This window comes from Suillus paluster (genome assembly GCF_016628075.1).
Source record: "Suillus paluster strain FC165 chromosome Unknown EDB91scaffold_152, whole genome shotgun sequence".
In the NCBI taxonomy this organism is placed as follows: domain Eukaryota; kingdom Fungi; phylum Basidiomycota; class Agaricomycetes; order Boletales; family Suillaceae; genus Suillus; species Suillus paluster.
The window spans coordinates 1-15,840 of record NW_024537712.1 but is presented as its reverse complement, the minus strand read 5'-3'; the positions used below and the strand labels follow the sequence as shown (position 1 = coordinate 15,840).

The window sequence follows — 15,840 nt, the reverse complement described above, 5'->3', positions numbered from 1 at the left end:
GAGGAACGGTCTATGAAAGGACAGGATTTTTGTAAATGTGAGCATATTCGATTTGCCCAATCATGTACTATACACGGCCATCAAACATATGTCATTCGCAAGTAATTTACGCAAGCCCGTCTTACCAAAGGCACAGCTGAAAAGGAGGTAGCACGAGGTGCAAGTATAAGTACCTGATCAGGCTGGGATGGATGGGTAGGACACGAGCCATAACTCCGAAACTTATTTTCTGGTGGCGGAATGGACAAAATGTAAGTAAGTTCCAGCCGGGTCGGTTGAAATTAAAAATTTAGTAAACCTGTTCAATGTTGTCGTTGCGACTGCACGCTTTATCCGCGTTCTGTCCAACCTTGATCGAATCATCGATGATCAATGATCTCTGAAGAATACATCATCTATTTTGCGTCGCCGCGGACATTTCCGGACTCCTTATTTTGCGTCACAATGACTTTCCCCACACTGTTACACCACAATCTTCTCCGTCACGGCGATCATCGATCATCAATCACAACAGAACTGGCTTGTGATGCCGCCATCTAAGATGCAACCTCTGATGTCCTTGAAATATCCCGAGCAAGTTTTAAAACTTGCTCGGGATCTTTCAAGTGCATGAGGCGTCGGCGGTCTCTGAGCCGGGCATGGCTCGTGCACTAAGAAGACTGATAGCTGTTAATGTCAGGAGAATGATCGTCAACAAATTCATATAGATCATCACTGTTAGAAGTCGGATCTACTGAGTTGGTGAGTTAAACCTTACCGTCGAAAAGTGGGAGTGTATAATTACTAGTGTCAAGCTAATGCGAGGGTTTGTTTTTAGTTTGTTGTTCATCAGTTCTATGCTCATGCGCTTTATAGCTGCTGCTCGTTAAATTATTAATCCGTAAAACAGCATTCACGCCTACCAATCATGAGAACGCAAAATCTCTCGATTGTGAAAAAACATAAGGGTAGAGGCTCAACCAAGAGCCAGCGGAGTGCGCGGGGATAAAACTGGGCCGCAGACGGACGAAGCTGGAAAAACCCGCTGCCTGAAGGTAGTGTCGCGGGCAACAACTCGGATGATAAATACACCGAGCACTTAGATTCAGGCGAATCAGACCCGTAATCGACCTCCCTTGTAAGGTCAACGGGCCTTTGAACATCAAACGAAATTGACTCAGAACCTTCAAAGTTGTATCCGGCAGCCGTGGTGTCCACATCGAAGGGGAACAAATGTTCTAGTCTCGAGCTCCTTCGTGATATCTGTATCTATACCAGTAAGCTTGTTTGTACAATGCCCCAAACTCACTCATGCCATGGTTCCAAGTCAATGTTGTATTTCAGAACCCATGGCATATTGGTTATTTAATTGTTGACATTTCCGAACCCCTTTTTCGCCACACTGCTACTAGCACCACAACCTCCTCCGTCATGGCGGTCATCAATCACAGCAGTACTGATACGACAGGGTTTCGTCTGAGCCGCAACCTCTGTAGTCCGCAGTATATCTGGGGCAAAATTCCCCACACGTTATCCAAGTGCATGGGATGCTGGTCGTGTCTGGACCCGGCATGGCTCGCGCGTTAAGAGGACTGACAGCAGTTAATACCAGGAGAATGGTTGTCGAAAGATTCATCTAGACCATCAGTGTCATAAATCGAATCTAAGTACATGTTGACGAATTGACCCCTACCGTTTAAGAGTGCGAGTCAAGCTAATGCGCAGGTCTGTTTTTCATTCGTTGTCACTTGTACACACATTAATATAGCTGCTGTCCGTTAAAATATCAATCCGTAAGTTCGAAAACAGCATTCAAGCCAGCCTATCATGAAAATACAAGGGTAAAGGCTTAACCGAGAGCCAGCTGAGTGTAGAGCAAGCTCAGGAATAAGATTATGCCGCAAGTGGACGAAGCTGGAACATCACACTGCCTGAAGGTAGTCTTGTGGGCACTGACAACGAGGATGATAGATATTCCAAGTAATATATGATTTCATTTTGGTCCAAGGGCGTTCCCCGACTATGCCTGTACAAAACCAAGGTTCAGCCGTCTGATTTACTGCCAGCGAACTCTATATTGTCTCCGAGAGTCCCGCAACACGAAGTCACGGAGGCGCTTGGTACCATGGCATGAGTGGATTCGAGGTGTAGTACGAAAGAGCTGACAGATATCGGGTTCTCAATCGATTTAGTTTGATGACCATGCGACCGTCAGCCCTGCAAGGGAGGTTGATGAAGGGTCTAATTCGTCCGAATCGCAGTGCTTGGAATAGCAATTATTTGTTGACCAGAACCCTACCTTCAGGCAGTGGGTTTTCCAGCTTCGACTGCCCGCGGCTCGGTTTTATCCCAGAAAATGAAGAGGTGGTGGTAGTGCGTATGTTTGTGTCATTGGCTTGCTCCGCACTCGGCCGGCTCATGGTTAAGCCTCTACCTTCATGATCAAGCACGTAAATTTCGTTTTCGAACCTACAGATTGATATTTTAACGAGTAGCAACTATAAAGCGAATCAGCATAAAACTGACGAACAACGAACGAAAAAACAACCCTCGCGATTAACTTGACACTGGTCATAGACTCGCGCTTTTTGACGGTAAGGGTCAACTCACCTGCCTGTAGATCCGACTTATGACAGCGATGATCTTAGTCTAGATGAATTTCTTGACGACCATTCTCCTGGCATTAACAGCTATCTATCCTCTTAGTGCACGAGCCATGCCCGGCTCAGATACCACTGACGCCTCATGCACTTGGGGGCCGTGTGGGGGGGATCCATGCCAGGGATATGTCGGGGACATCAAACATTGCAACTACTACGGTGACACGGAGAATCAGTACTGTTGTATTAACTAGGGGTGGGGGATAGCATTGTGATGCAAATGAGGAACCTGGACATGTTAAGCGATGAAACACCTTTCTCAGAACACGTACTGAGCGCAAAAGAGAGGTGACAATAGTTGGTGATAATTCTGCTCACACATCAATTTGATCAAGCATCCCTAATCGCAGATTGTCTACAGTAGAATCCTTGACCGCCTTGCGAGGACTCTCTTAGGCTCGCCAAGAAATAAGACTTGCTCTTCATCACTGACTGTGCAACTCGAGGTTGAGCGTTGATTAATCGAGGCCTAGGCCAGAGGTGAGGTAAAGAGGCAGAATCATTGGTTATGTAAGCAATAACATGAAAGTCGTAGTCAGCTCGTTCATCATTATGATCGTAGTACATATGGAAGCAAGGGAGTTTGGACTATATGCGCACACCAGCGCTCGAGCCTGAGAATGCTCAGGATACGTTGAACAGCATGACAGCTTGAAGCTGTAAATTTATATCGTATTAGACAGCGCATGCCTCATATCCGCAGCACTCTACCCCGTGTCTTCCTAACTACCACGCCAGCAAGCTGCGCATCGTCGACCTTTCTCAAGCCAACGACCGTACTATAACTGGGCAATTGAGCCTTTACGTGCGACACCCAACACTTGCTACCACGTTTCTGTGGCCAGCTGCCATTGACCGGACTAACTTTGGGCCCTAGGCTTGGTGGAGCTGGGAGCTTGGAAGCTGCTTGATCTACCATGAGTTTGGACCAAAATCTTTTCACACTCCTTCTTACGCCGAATGCCTCTGCTCCAAATGAACTCGTGACTGACCTCACCGACCCTTCGGGAAACGTACACTATCGCAAACGACGTATACCCGGGCAGGTATATAGAATCGAGGTGTATGGTGTGTGTGTATTCCACGTGGGCCGATCGACAACTGATTTATCTTGTGGCAGAGCCCATCTCAGACTCTCTGCTCGCCTCCGCTACTTCTCCGAGTGCAACAAGTAAACACAAAACGGTGGAATTATACAATCCCTCGAAAGCCATTGAGCTGAAATATACCGGGACCCTCACCTTCCGATGGTCCTTCAAATGGGAAGAGTGAGTTCCTAAACAAAGCAGCTATCATGGGAACTTAGTCATACTATGGCAGACACGAATTCGAGTGGAAACGAGAGGAGTGTTACATGATTAGAAAGCCCGACCCTCCGGTCTTGGTTGCTGTGACCAAGGAGCCTCCGGGTAGAATAAAGACATCATCCATCCAGATTCTAGATTACAATCTCAATAGGTGAGCTAGAGATTGAACATAAGAGTCCTTGCAGCGTTACTGATGATGGTGTAAACAGGTTTGATATAGAAGATCGAAAAGGGCTGGAGATCGTTATCCTGACTGCATTGCTCACTTTTCAAGATGCTAGTGATTCGTACCACGAGTCACCCAACGACAGCAATCCAACGACACCCCCTGCTGTTCTTCCTACGACTACTTCAGTTCTAAAGAATCTTACAGATATGACTACGCGCAAAGTATCAGGTGGACCAACATCCTCTCCGCCTGTCCCACCACCAAAACCCGCGCCAAAGACAGGTGTAGGAAGGATCGCCGAAATCCAGGCATCGAGGGGCGAAGTCAACGAGATCTTGATCGTCAATGAATGTTCTTTTAAGGACTACGCGCAGTATTGCGCACGGATGCTGCAGGTGCGATTGACCGTTTTCGTACAAACGGATACAGAATAACAAGTTGGATTTCAGGATGAAGCGATGCTGTTTATATCCATACGCTCTTCAGACGCAACCCAGGTTCCCAAAGTGTTGCAAGTAGTCGAGGAGACAAAACGTATCCGGCACAAAGCGGGTAAGTTTCTAGACTTTTAACCGCTCCCGTTTCTCAAGCCTTTTAGGCGAGAAAGATCTTCATCAGTACGTTTTGTATGATACAGTTCAGATACCACCCAAGGGCCCGAAAACGATTAACCTGGACGATCATAAAGACAAAGGGAAAGGCAAGGATTATACCCCGCCGAACAATATGGTAGTCCATCTAAGTAAGATCGACATGCCCGAGTTACGGCCAAGGAGCGTTAAATTTCTCATCCGCCCTGGAGAAGCCTCGGGTGCATTGAACAAGGAAACTCGCAAGGAGAGAGAAAAGAAAGTTAAAGAATCAAGTGACAAGGAGCGGAAGGAGAGGAAGAAGCACGAGAAAGAGCATGCGACAGAGAAGGCAAAGCTTCGGTCAAAGTCTAGTGCGCCAGCACTCGCTTCCCATGCCTATCCACATCCAGCTTCGACATCGCAGCACCCACGCAAACATCCGCACCAATCGCATTCACACAAACCGTCACCCTCACAGCTCAACAACCCTGCGTTCTATTCGGTTCCTCCACTGCCTCCCCGCCCGATGTACCGTGGGGCTCCGCCACCTGAATGGCACTCGAATCATGGGACATACCCGGTGACATACCGTGTCCGTTACTCATCTAGCCCTCAACATCTCGAACCCCCTGTTTCTCCATCACCGCTATCCTCGGCTGGGCTGCTCGCTAAACTACTTGGGAGGTGAACCCTACCACCTTGTTGGACATCTCCTTACGCTCCACTGCCGTTGAACGGCAATGCACATTGCGGTGTAGAATCTAATTTATTTCAACTCTTCGAGGATATGTATGCTATACCTTACATTGCTGATATGCAAACGAGTACCATCGCATTCGTCTTCCTAAATTCCAATGTGGGGACTAACGACATGCTCCGCTTCCGCGCACTGCCCTCAGACTTGTCCGCGACACCTATTTCAGCCTTCCACTGTCTGCTGGGAATGATCCGGATCATCATCATCGCTACGTTTGACAGCTAGTTGTTCAAGAGTTCCGAGGAGTTCCGGATGGTAGGTTTCAGTACCTAGCTCGCCAAGTATACGCGCCGAGTGCTGTCATTACTGATGGCATATCACGGTAAATTTGATGGAGAGGTTTGAGTCCAACTCAGACTGCTCTTGTGCAATCCTGGCTGTGATCTGCTGTGTTATCCTCACCGAAAGAGGACATAGGTATACTCAGGCACCAATTTTATTGTCCACCGGGAGTCGAAATATCTATAGTTTGCTGTGCCGGCCATCAGTACATATTTGTTCCGTAGTACCCGTCGGTGGGCGTTGGCGTTGGCGTTGGCGGCGTAGTGGGCGCGTGTAGGCACGTCAGCGTCGACCCTAAATGACGCGTTCTTCGTGGTAACCCTTAACGTGTGGAGGCAAGGCCTGGGACGCGCGTAGATTAGATAGCCGCACAATAGACTTTCATTTTCCGAGGACAGAGGATCAGTACTCAGTATGAGTGCCGTCATCATAATGAAACCAGCTACCAAGACTTACTAAGACCCGCTAAACATCGATTGATCGATAGTCGTGGGGCATCGCGCTTGCGCCCGAAAGGCAGGACTCGCGCTCGCGAAGCGCTGTCAGTGTCAGTCTTGACGTGAATCAGCGCTTCGGACACACCTCAACGTGTTTCCGGTCGTGGGGCAAAAAACTGCGCCTTGGCGTAAACTACGTACTTGCCGTAATTGCTGAGCCACAGGTCGTTATCTTCTGCGGAACCGTCTTGTGGGTGACGGCAGCGATCATTATCTTCGTTTGTGCCTCAGGGCGATCGAGTGATGTTAATTTGGCGGCGCACTAGCACAACTGGTCACCTTAATCACTTTGCGGTGGGACGCAGTCCGTGCACAATGGAGGGCGAATCCCTCAGCTGATGGGTCCATGAATGACTAAACCAAGATGGATTACGACACACTGTGTCGGAGCCATGTAACTGAAAGTGCCAGAACGAAGTACATATGCAGGGAGGAGGCAAACGATGGGTCAGAAAGTGAAGATGTGTGTATGGCTAATGGCTTGAGTGCATGTAATGAGTAGACTACAATGTTGAATCATGAACATGGAAGAAGTAAATGTCTGAGTGAAGTAAATTAAAAGGCTGTAGGTATTCATAGATAATAAGTGATGGTGTATGTAGATACGCACGAAGAAGGACACATCCTGTGTGCTTGGGCTGCAAGGTATGATATCAGAATAAGAGTTTTTTAAGATATGCACATGTAAGATCCAGCATACGGAAGAGCTGCCTTATCAGACGCTACTGATCTCGATGAAGCTCCGCCAGTTCCACGATAAGTCATCATCTTTCAGATCGATGAAACTTTTGAGAGGGAACCATGAGTCGACAGTGCCTCTTCGCTGTCGCTTCACGGGCTGCGAGACTGTACGGGGGAAAGTGGCTTGTTTGGGGGAACGATATTCGGGAGATGAGGCAATCACATCTCCTTCATCTTCGATGTCTGCGAAGGAACCGAAATCTTCGATTTGAATGAAGGGAGCATTTGGCAGTGACGAGGGCGTCTTGGGGTCGTCATCCTCATCATCGCTCATGCTCATGAAGTTGTTTCTCAGATTCGACCTCGGGATGCGATTAGCAGCACGAGAGCGGCCCTCGAGACATGCCAGAGCATCCATGTGACTTTTTCGCCTTTGATGCGAAGTGATCGATGAGGAGCGTAGCGATGACACTTTTCCTGACGAGACGGTGGGTGATAGCAGGGGAGCTGAGAATGATGGGTTGGTCGCAGACGGAAGCGACTTGGATGGAGGGGAGGAGTTCGGGGCCGTTGGGGGCTCAGGTAAGGTAGAGGATATCGGAGCAGGTTTAGGAGAGGGTATCTGCCTCAAAGATTCACGAGAAGATCGGCGAAGCGCACATGCTGAAGGTAATGGTGGAAGAAGGGCAAATGCGGGTCTTTCGATTCGTCTTCAGACACCAGAAGTCAGTATCACTGGGAACAATTAAAATGCACAAGCTAAACTTACGACAAGTCACGAGCTGATGTTATATCGGATGTACAAGTCCAACTGGTGGACTTTGACATGGTGGACGGCTTGCGCCTATGGCTGGCAATCGACCGATTAGAGTCTGCGAGGTCGAGGGACAAGAATGACCGAAATTCAACGGTATCCCTTTGTCCTGTTTGTAAAGTAAAGTAAAAGGCCGAGGCATGATCATCAGCAGCAGCAGCAGGGTGTGCTTTGTGGGGAGCGCCTGAACACGAGCTAGATGGGATGCTTTGTTTACGGTTGGGAGACGAGATACCCGCCCGTCGTTCCGCAAGAAGACCTAAAGTGAAAAGAGGGGAATAAGAGGAGTGCATCACAGAAAAGGATAAGAAGAAAAGTGTGCACGAAGACAAGGGTAAGGTGAAAACAAGAGGTGAGACGATCGTCCTTTATAATGAAAAAGCAATGCGTCGTCACGAGTGATCGGATAGACGCTCCAAAGCGTGTTTCCTGACTTTTTTGTCATCTTTCGTACCTTCACATGTTCACAATTGAGTCCTGGCGCAGCCTTGAGCCAGGATACCGGTGCGTTGCCGGTGGCAGGGTCATGTCACATAATTTAGAGCCGGCGCCGATTTGAAACAAGACAGGACCGCATACCGTTACATTGTATACCACGAAAAACCTCGTATCTCTAATTTGATTCTAATCATTTGGTCTCGATACCGCGCCCATATGCTCTACCTGGCAACGTGGAGTCATTGAAATTGCTGGTGAAACGAAGCCTTGACAAATCTAGCAAAAGTCACTATCGGAGACTCCAATTTTTGCTTCCGCGGAGCGCAAGATAAAGAATGCTATAGACATGGGACACGTCAATATCTTTTCAGCGCCAAGCATGAACCACATGCTCTTCAATATTCAATGCAAATGAACTCGTAGACCGAGTTATCATTGTGATTGATCGTATGTGTATTAATATCAATATTAGCCGCCGACCGTCGCTTCCATCTACGTTGGAACCCGAATGTCGCGTCTCTACCCTACGAAGCGCATCGCCAAGTGTCGAGAACTATACTATCACAGCTTTGGCATTCAAAGGTTTCAGAGGACACTTATCAGAACCGTCCCGGTGGGAAAATAATTCGTCGTTGGGCCAATCAATCAATTCTAGTAAGGTTGCATATATATAGGACTCGCTGAGCCCAGGCCTGTATCAGATGAGCATCCATATAATAAACACGTTTTTGCAGCATGTTCTACCTGAACCGAATCTCCCTTACAGTCGTCATGGGGACTGGTTCGAGCCAGCCAACTTCCTTACACGTGCACGGCGCATACCATGTCGTATGTAAATCCATATCATTCAGAGCGACCCGCGCAACTGACAACTGTAATTGTGTCTTGTAACAAAAAGGGTTTCCCTTCCCAAGACTCGGAGGTCAATAATAACCAGTTATGACGCCGAAGGCCTTGACATTTCTCTCGCGGCATAAACGTGCCCGGGTAGCGCTGGTACCACTCACTCTTGATCTCTCACGCGGGCAATTGGGCTTCGGAATGCTTACACCCCGGTCCCCGACGCTCGACTCGCATGGCATTTGCCTGCGGTCTCGCTTGCCAAATTAATTTCAGCACTGTCTCGGGTAGCAAACGACCAACCCGCCGACGCCCTCCGACGCCACGATCTTGAATTTTGCCACGTTATTTAACGTCAAGTATGAGTCCGACGGGGTGTCAGGGTGACTCCTCGTATTGCAATATTCACTGCGGAAACGAGATTTAGAACGGATCGGAATTATGTATGTTTAGAGGCTGTAAACGGAATGTAAACGGACAATGCCAAACAAGCATATTCCTACCCGTCTAGATCGAAAAAGGTACTCGTTTGAGAACTAAAACCGACTCTGAATATTAGGGATTTGCAGGGATAGGGTTTGTTGCCTTAGTATCTAAACCAACTCGGTATCAGACCAGGTTATAAGGATTCGCACGTCTACTTTATGTCTGGATTTATGCATAAACGGATCCGCTTCTATTCTGAATAGACATGTGCCGTATCAAAGAACTCGTCCCGCTAGGTCCCCACATATGCTCCCCGGTCCTTGATATCCCCCACCACCTTGCACGCCAGAATGTATGGGTTCCAAGGCCAACAGACTCAGAGACGCCCGAGTGGTGCTCCCGCTCCTGATTCTCAGCAGCCAGCACTGGTAGGGGCAGGAGAAGCATATCCTCAATATAATATACCCCAGGTCGCCGGGAAAGTGTCGCATCAGCCGCCTCAACACGATCCATACTTCAGTGGTAATGTACCTCGATTTGAGATGGTAAGAGCTTGTAGATCGCCCACTAAAAGTCAAGCGACTTACTGGATGCGATTCAGTCAGGCAATGGACAGCACGGTGACCACAACACCAGCGGCGCATTCGCTGGGGGACCTATGTACCAAGATCATTTAAACAATAGGCTTCGTTCCACCAGTCCGCAGCACTCACCCGATATGCGTCAGCCATCCCCGTATCCTTTTTTCGGTGCACACCAGACACCCGTCCAGTCCATGCGAGCTGGTAGCGTGCCACAGAATTTCAGCTCAAATAGTACATCCTCTCGAGGTGAAACACCATACCGTCATTTCGCAGGAGACTCGGGTAGTGAGGCATCTTCGCGGGCACCATCTGTTGTTCCTGGAAGCGAGGAGTATCAAGCTATGATGCTATATTCAATGGGTCGACAGCCTGCCACTCACCTTCCGCACGTGAACCAGAACGTGAATAGGCGAAATGGGGCACTTGAGCAGTCGCCAAATTTGAATGAGACCGTTGCACATCTTGTCACAGAGGTCAAACGACTGACCGAACACGCACAGCACACCGATAAGGAGCTCGCTACCACAAACGCACGTTTCTTCGCATGAGGTTCGTGTTAGAAAAGAACGAATTAAAAATCTGCCAACGGACAACTCTTTGCTTTTCGGGTGACTCAGGTTCTGTCACGCTGCTGTCTACCATTTCGATATCGTGCGCGACAAGCCTAGGACGTCTGGCAGGCTGTTGAATTGAGAGTGAAACAGTCTACAAAAGAATGATTAATGGTAGTGGCCTCGTAGAAATACACTTAGTACTCACCGTGGGTCCCGGACGCATCGTTTCGAAGGTAAAAGTAAAAGCTTGTACATGAGCTGGCAACTCGAGCCTGATAGTATTTGACATAGCGCTCGAGTTACGGACTTAGCGAAATTTTCGAAAAACTCACCTTGCTTCAAGTCTACCCTAAGCAGACATCGAGAAGTTGAATTTACTGGGCTGGATAGTGGTGGAATAGCAGGTATCTGAAGAGAATAAACGGAGGTCCGAAAAAGTGTGTTGGTGAAGTTGGAAAAGTGTCTGTTTACATCTGTTGCTTCAGACCGAGCGAGCAAAATTTGCGACATGTCGAATTTACGTCTGATTACGAGCTAGGTACGTTTACAGTCGTGTTATACACATTGTCTCCCTCGGATTACGGTTGGTGTAAAAAACTCGTTTCCGCAGTGATTGTGCAACTCAGGAGAACTTAGAGCGTGCGATATTACCTTTTCACGCACTCGAGAACTCGGACAGTGCTTCCGAATTTGCTCCATTCACACATGAGCTCGTCTATTCCCGAACTTATATGATCGGCGACTTCACCTGCTGCCGCTTGGATCACGATTCCTCGGAAACAAACGAATGCTGAATCAAATGACCTGCCGCTGAAGAGGCTGCCCTGCCGCGGCGCGGTCCAATTACTTATGCACAGGACTACGTGGGAGGCGTCATGGCAAGTGGTCCTCTTCCACTTCCATGACCCTGTTACAACATTGACCACCGATTTACACCAAACTTGTAGGTTCTATTCCTTATTGCTGTTTGACGATCCTCTGGCCGGAATGAGTCCTTGTCTTCATTACGATAGCAACACCGTAAATTTGTTGCCTAGTTTTCGTCGAATCCGCAAAACCTATCACACGTCACCACGGCGCGTGTATAACTGTTTATAACCATGGATCATGGATCAATCTTCTTCCAAAAACCTATCCAGGTAGACGCAGCTCTCGCAAATTCCTGTTGTCTAATTGGAAGGCAAGACGTTCCCGAAGACCCGGCGATGACTTGCGTATAGCATTAACTTTGTTCGAACTTTGAGGCTGCGATTTGAACGGGGACCCAGCTCGGGCCTTCTCTGAAAATTCGCTTGTCATATATGTCACATTGTCAACTACTTGAGACTACTTCCTCTTCAATATTGGCCAACTCCACTCAGTTCCGATGCCCACCAACACACGCATGTATTTTGTGAGTGCACTGAGGCCAACTGAGGCTCACCATACCAAGTTATTTTCATTCACTTCCCGCTATATAGCTTAAACATTTACTCGCGTCACGCCAAAATGTCAACGAGTCCGTCCGTCATTCTCGCGCCCCTTCATAATCATTGTCCCCTCCTACGCAGTAACCAGGCGATGACCGGATTTCATCTGAGACCTAGGCTCAATGCTCAGACCAGCCCTTCGTCACAGTTGGCCTCTGTTGTCTTGGTCACGCTCCCGCACCACGTCGAGAATCGTAAGTAACTGTGCGCATCGGTGAATATTTTATAGTGCGGACCCGGTAGTCTCCGTTGCGCTCTCGAGACCCCGAAAGGCAGAGAAATGCCTGGTTCGAATGCGGATTAATAACAGTTCACAAGTGTCCAGATAAGAGTCTATGAGAGTGCCGCAACAACCACGGAGCATCTCCACAGCATTTTGCCAATGTCGCAGATATATCGCCCATGGGCGATGCATGTGCCAGAGCCGTTCACCCCACACTAAGTAGGACTGTCAGTCGATCCAAGTGAAGTTATAATTATCGCGCTCCCTGACGTGGGACGGATTTAAGCACTGCCGAAGCCGAGATGCTTGCGTATGCATTTCGGTTGAATATCCGAGCAACGTTCGGCGGATCTCGGGTGAGATCTTCCTCGGTTTATGTTTTTCGGATTTGCTTGATTGCCCCAGGTGATACGGACGTGTGAGGAGGATGAGGCGGTACTGGTCGTAACACAATCGTGGTCTATTGCATGGCAAAAAAGAGCGTCTGAGGTACGGGGTAAAGGAATAGCAAGAGGGAATAAATCAGGTAAACCTGCTGTATACTGGAAACCAACGTCTAATATATGTCCTCCTGCCATGGTAAATTAGATGGTGAATCAAAAACGAGATGTAGGCACTAACTATCAGTGCAGAAAAGTGCGCAATCTACTTGCCACCAGTGGTGCCGAGACCCATCGATGCCTTGAAGGAGTCGTAGATCCACCATTGGAAGCCTTGGTAAATTACGTTTGGTTAGTGATTTCAAAATAGTGCAACGATGACGTACCGGTAAGAGTACCGATCATCAACACACGGGTGCCGAGACCCTTGGTTGCAAGTGTGACAAGGCCAGTTTCCGATGCGATGGTGCCAATGCTCTTGCCCTTGTTTGCAGGCTTGCCCATGAGCGAGACGACGGTGTCAGCTGGGTGGGAGACAATAGCGCAGACAACACCAGCGAGATAACCAGAAGCAAAAGTAACTCCAAGCTGAGTGGTCTTCGCATAGGACTCCTTGGGCTCGGTGAAGACGCGAGTGTAGAAGAGCTGGACGATCTTCTCAAAGAAGAAGAACTTGGCCATGGTGTAGGGGATCTATTAGAAAGTGGTGAGTAACATGGAATCAGAACAGAAGAACGGGAGCTCTAACCTGACGAGACCATAGAGGAACAAGGGAACCGAAGGGGTAGCGGGTCTCAACCTTTGTCTTGTTCATCTCTGCGAGGGCGGCTCCAAAGGAAGTGGGGAATGTGCCGGTAGGGCTGGTTTGGATCTTAACCTTGGTCATCTCGAGAGGGCAGAGCGCAATATCGGCAAAGACCTCTGCTGATGCAGAACCAGCGAGCCAGATAGCGGGCTTGTATTTGTTAGAAAGTTCCTCGCCAGCCAAGTTCATGTACTGGTCCTTGAACACTTCATAGAGACCATACTTGAACATGCCCTGTAACGAGTAACCGAGGAAAGTGGGACCAAAGCCTTTCCAGATACCGGTCTGACCCTCCTCGCGAACGAGCGTGGCGAGACCAGACGTGAGACCCTTGTATTTTGCAGGATTCACCTGTTCACAAAGCTATCAGACCACGGAGCCGGGAAGGGCTAGATAAACTGACCTGCATGTTACACTTGGCCACGTCAAGAGGCGTGATGCCGGCGTGAGTGATACCGCATGCGAGGACACCACCGAGCATGCACTTGGCATAGTATGCAGAGTCATGAGGGACGGGACCGATGTATCTTCGAACAGGACGAGGTCAAACCAACCCGACACAACACGAAAACAAGACAAGAAAATACCTTGCGTCCCATTTACCCGTTGGTGCCAAATGTGCCATCGTTAATATTTTATAAGACTCTAGACAAAATATCTATAGAGGTCCTTGATTGAAGGAACCTGTCCCAGCAAATGCGGGTTTCCGAGGTTGAGGTAAGAGAAATAGGTGTGACTGCCGTGTTAGAGCGGCCCAAATTTTATTGAGGCTAAAGCCGCCACAAACACAGGCTTTCCGGCTTTGCTTCGGCTTTAATATTTCTAAGACTTTCACGTATTTATCGCATTCTCTCCACCTGCTGAAGATGAGCGTTGCAGAGAACTAGCTACGCTTTACATATAAATCAACGGCTTCCGCACGTCCACGTCACATCTGCCGGATTGAACGTTTGAACAGCCAATGTCAAGTTGCGGGAAGTAAAATGACGTTTCGAGGTGAGTCCGGTATTCCCTATAATATCCAATCACACAGTATGATAAAGTATTTCGCAGGTTTCTTTACTACAATGCCCACTGCCACGGTTCAATGCGCTGTGCCCGAGCACCACGCGCCTGCCAAAGCGAATGGAGCCGCATGCAGTGGCTCCATTAATCCTACTTGGATTCCCGCTCAAGTTAAAGATGTCACGCCGAGAACCACTGTATTTGATACCGTAGAGGAGGCGCTTGATGCATTCTCGCGGGGTGAAGCCATTGTTGTCATGGATGACGAGCGAAGAGAGAACGAAGGCGATATCATTATTTCCGCGAGTCAATGTTCCGTCGAAGCCATGGCATGGATGATCAAGCATACGAGGTATGAATCCTTTGCACTCAAGCGCTCTGTTTTCATGTCCATTCTAGCGGGTACATATGCATTTCTCTTCCTGAGGAGCGTCTCAATGAGCTCGAAATTCCCATGATGGTCCCCAATAATCAGGAGCGACACAAAACTGCTTACACCATCACCGTGGACTATAAACATGGTCTGTTTTCTCTCTCCTGGGTTCATCCCATGATTGAAAAGGTACACACATAGGAACCACAACAGGCATTTCCGCCCATGACCGATCTCTCACAGTCCGCAAATTAGTCGACCCCACTTCGACTGCGTCCGATTTCAGTCGCCCAGGGCATATGGTACCCTTGCGAGCACAAAATGGTGGCGTTCTAGAACGCAGAGGACATACGGAAACTGGTGTCGATTTGTGCGCCCTCACCAATCAACCTCTAGGGGGTGTGTTATGCGAGCTCGTGAATGACGATGCGTTGGGCACCATGGCGCGGCGTGATGATTGCCGGTCGTTTGCCGATCGATGGGGCCTGAAAATGATCAGCGTGGAAATGTTGGTACAGTACAGAAAAGCGATGGAGAGCAGAGATACTGCGATATCATGACGGATGAAAGGAATATACGGGGGTACTGTGCATGCACGCACTGAAGTGTATACTTATAGAGCATTGTACACCAATGAAACCCAGACACAAATACTCTGTCGGAGGCTTCCCCTCCGAGTCGATTCCGTGGAAATGCTGAGAGAACCGAAGACCCTGAGACTGCCATCCCAAAGATACACGTCCATCAGTTTCCATCTTTGACTGCGATATCAAGACACATGCAAGGAAATTGTGCCACATATGATACAAAGTACCACAGCGTCATTCAAGCTGAGTAGAGGGTGTCCAGGAGTTCAACTGTGGCTCAAGTACTACAGTTTGCTACGTCCCGTCCTTGACGCGGTAACGTGACGGATCAGACCATTTTGGAACTCCGCTGTACACACCGTATCTTTGTGTCGCACGTCCGAGTTAGGACTCAGGATCTGCTACGTACTCACTTCAAAATCGGTGCGTACGCAATGG

The 15,840-nt window shown here is 48.6% G+C and overlaps 5 protein-coding genes across 5 annotated transcripts; 3 read left to right on the top strand and 2 right to left on the bottom strand.

The window, feature by feature from the left end:
* The first annotated feature begins 3,166 nt into the window (after positions 1-3,166).
* EDB91DRAFT_1271967 (uncharacterized protein) lies at positions 3,167-5,756 on the top strand. Its single transcript, XM_041324590.1, has 6 exons — positions 3,167-3,707; positions 3,760-3,907; positions 3,960-4,097; positions 4,156-4,510; positions 4,565-4,667; positions 4,714-5,756. The coding sequence occupies exons 1-6, from the start codon at positions 3,557-3,559 to the stop codon at positions 5,373-5,375; spliced, it is 1,557 nt and encodes a 518-aa protein (XP_041169965.1). The 5' UTR covers positions 3,167-3,556; the 3' UTR covers positions 5,376-5,756.
* An 814-nt stretch (positions 5,757-6,570) lies between these two features.
* Positions 6,571-8,186, bottom strand: EDB91DRAFT_1209805 (uncharacterized protein). Its single transcript, XM_041320753.1, has 2 exons — positions 7,674-8,186; positions 6,571-7,614 (listed from the first exon to the last, which is right to left on the bottom strand). Exons 1-2 carry the CDS (start codon positions 8,009-8,011, stop codon positions 6,939-6,941), a joined length of 1,014 nt encoding a protein of 337 aa, XP_041169964.1. The 5' UTR covers positions 8,012-8,186; the 3' UTR covers positions 6,571-6,938.
* A 1,501-nt stretch (positions 8,187-9,687) lies between these two features.
* On the top strand, positions 9,688-10,554 carry EDB91DRAFT_1255711 (uncharacterized protein; the record flags this gene model as incomplete). The annotated part of the gene is made up of 3 exons (XM_041324029.1): positions 9,688-9,774; positions 9,842-9,967; positions 10,024-10,554. The coding sequence occupies 3 exons, from the start codon at positions 9,688-9,690 to the stop codon at positions 10,552-10,554; spliced, it is 744 nt and encodes a 247-aa protein (XP_041169963.1).
* A 2,343-nt stretch (positions 10,555-12,897) lies between these two features.
* EDB91DRAFT_1063539 (mitochondrial carrier protein) lies at positions 12,898-14,062 on the bottom strand (the record flags this gene model as incomplete). The annotated part of the gene is made up of 5 exons (XM_041314622.1): positions 12,898-12,965; positions 13,019-13,325; positions 13,381-13,788; positions 13,841-13,964; positions 14,025-14,062. The coding sequence occupies 5 exons, from the start codon at positions 14,060-14,062 to the stop codon at positions 12,898-12,900; spliced, it is 945 nt and encodes a 314-aa protein (XP_041169962.1).
* A 358-nt stretch (positions 14,063-14,420) lies between these two features.
* EDB91DRAFT_1087859 (3,4-dihydroxy-2-butanone 4-phosphate synthase-domain-containing protein) lies at positions 14,421-15,375 on the top strand (the record flags this gene model as incomplete). The annotated part of the gene is made up of 4 exons (XM_041316307.1): positions 14,421-14,433; positions 14,491-14,794; positions 14,842-14,963; positions 15,017-15,375. The coding sequence occupies 4 exons, from the start codon at positions 14,421-14,423 to the stop codon at positions 15,373-15,375; spliced, it is 798 nt and encodes a 265-aa protein (XP_041169961.1).
* Positions 15,376-15,840: the final 465 nt, after the last annotated feature.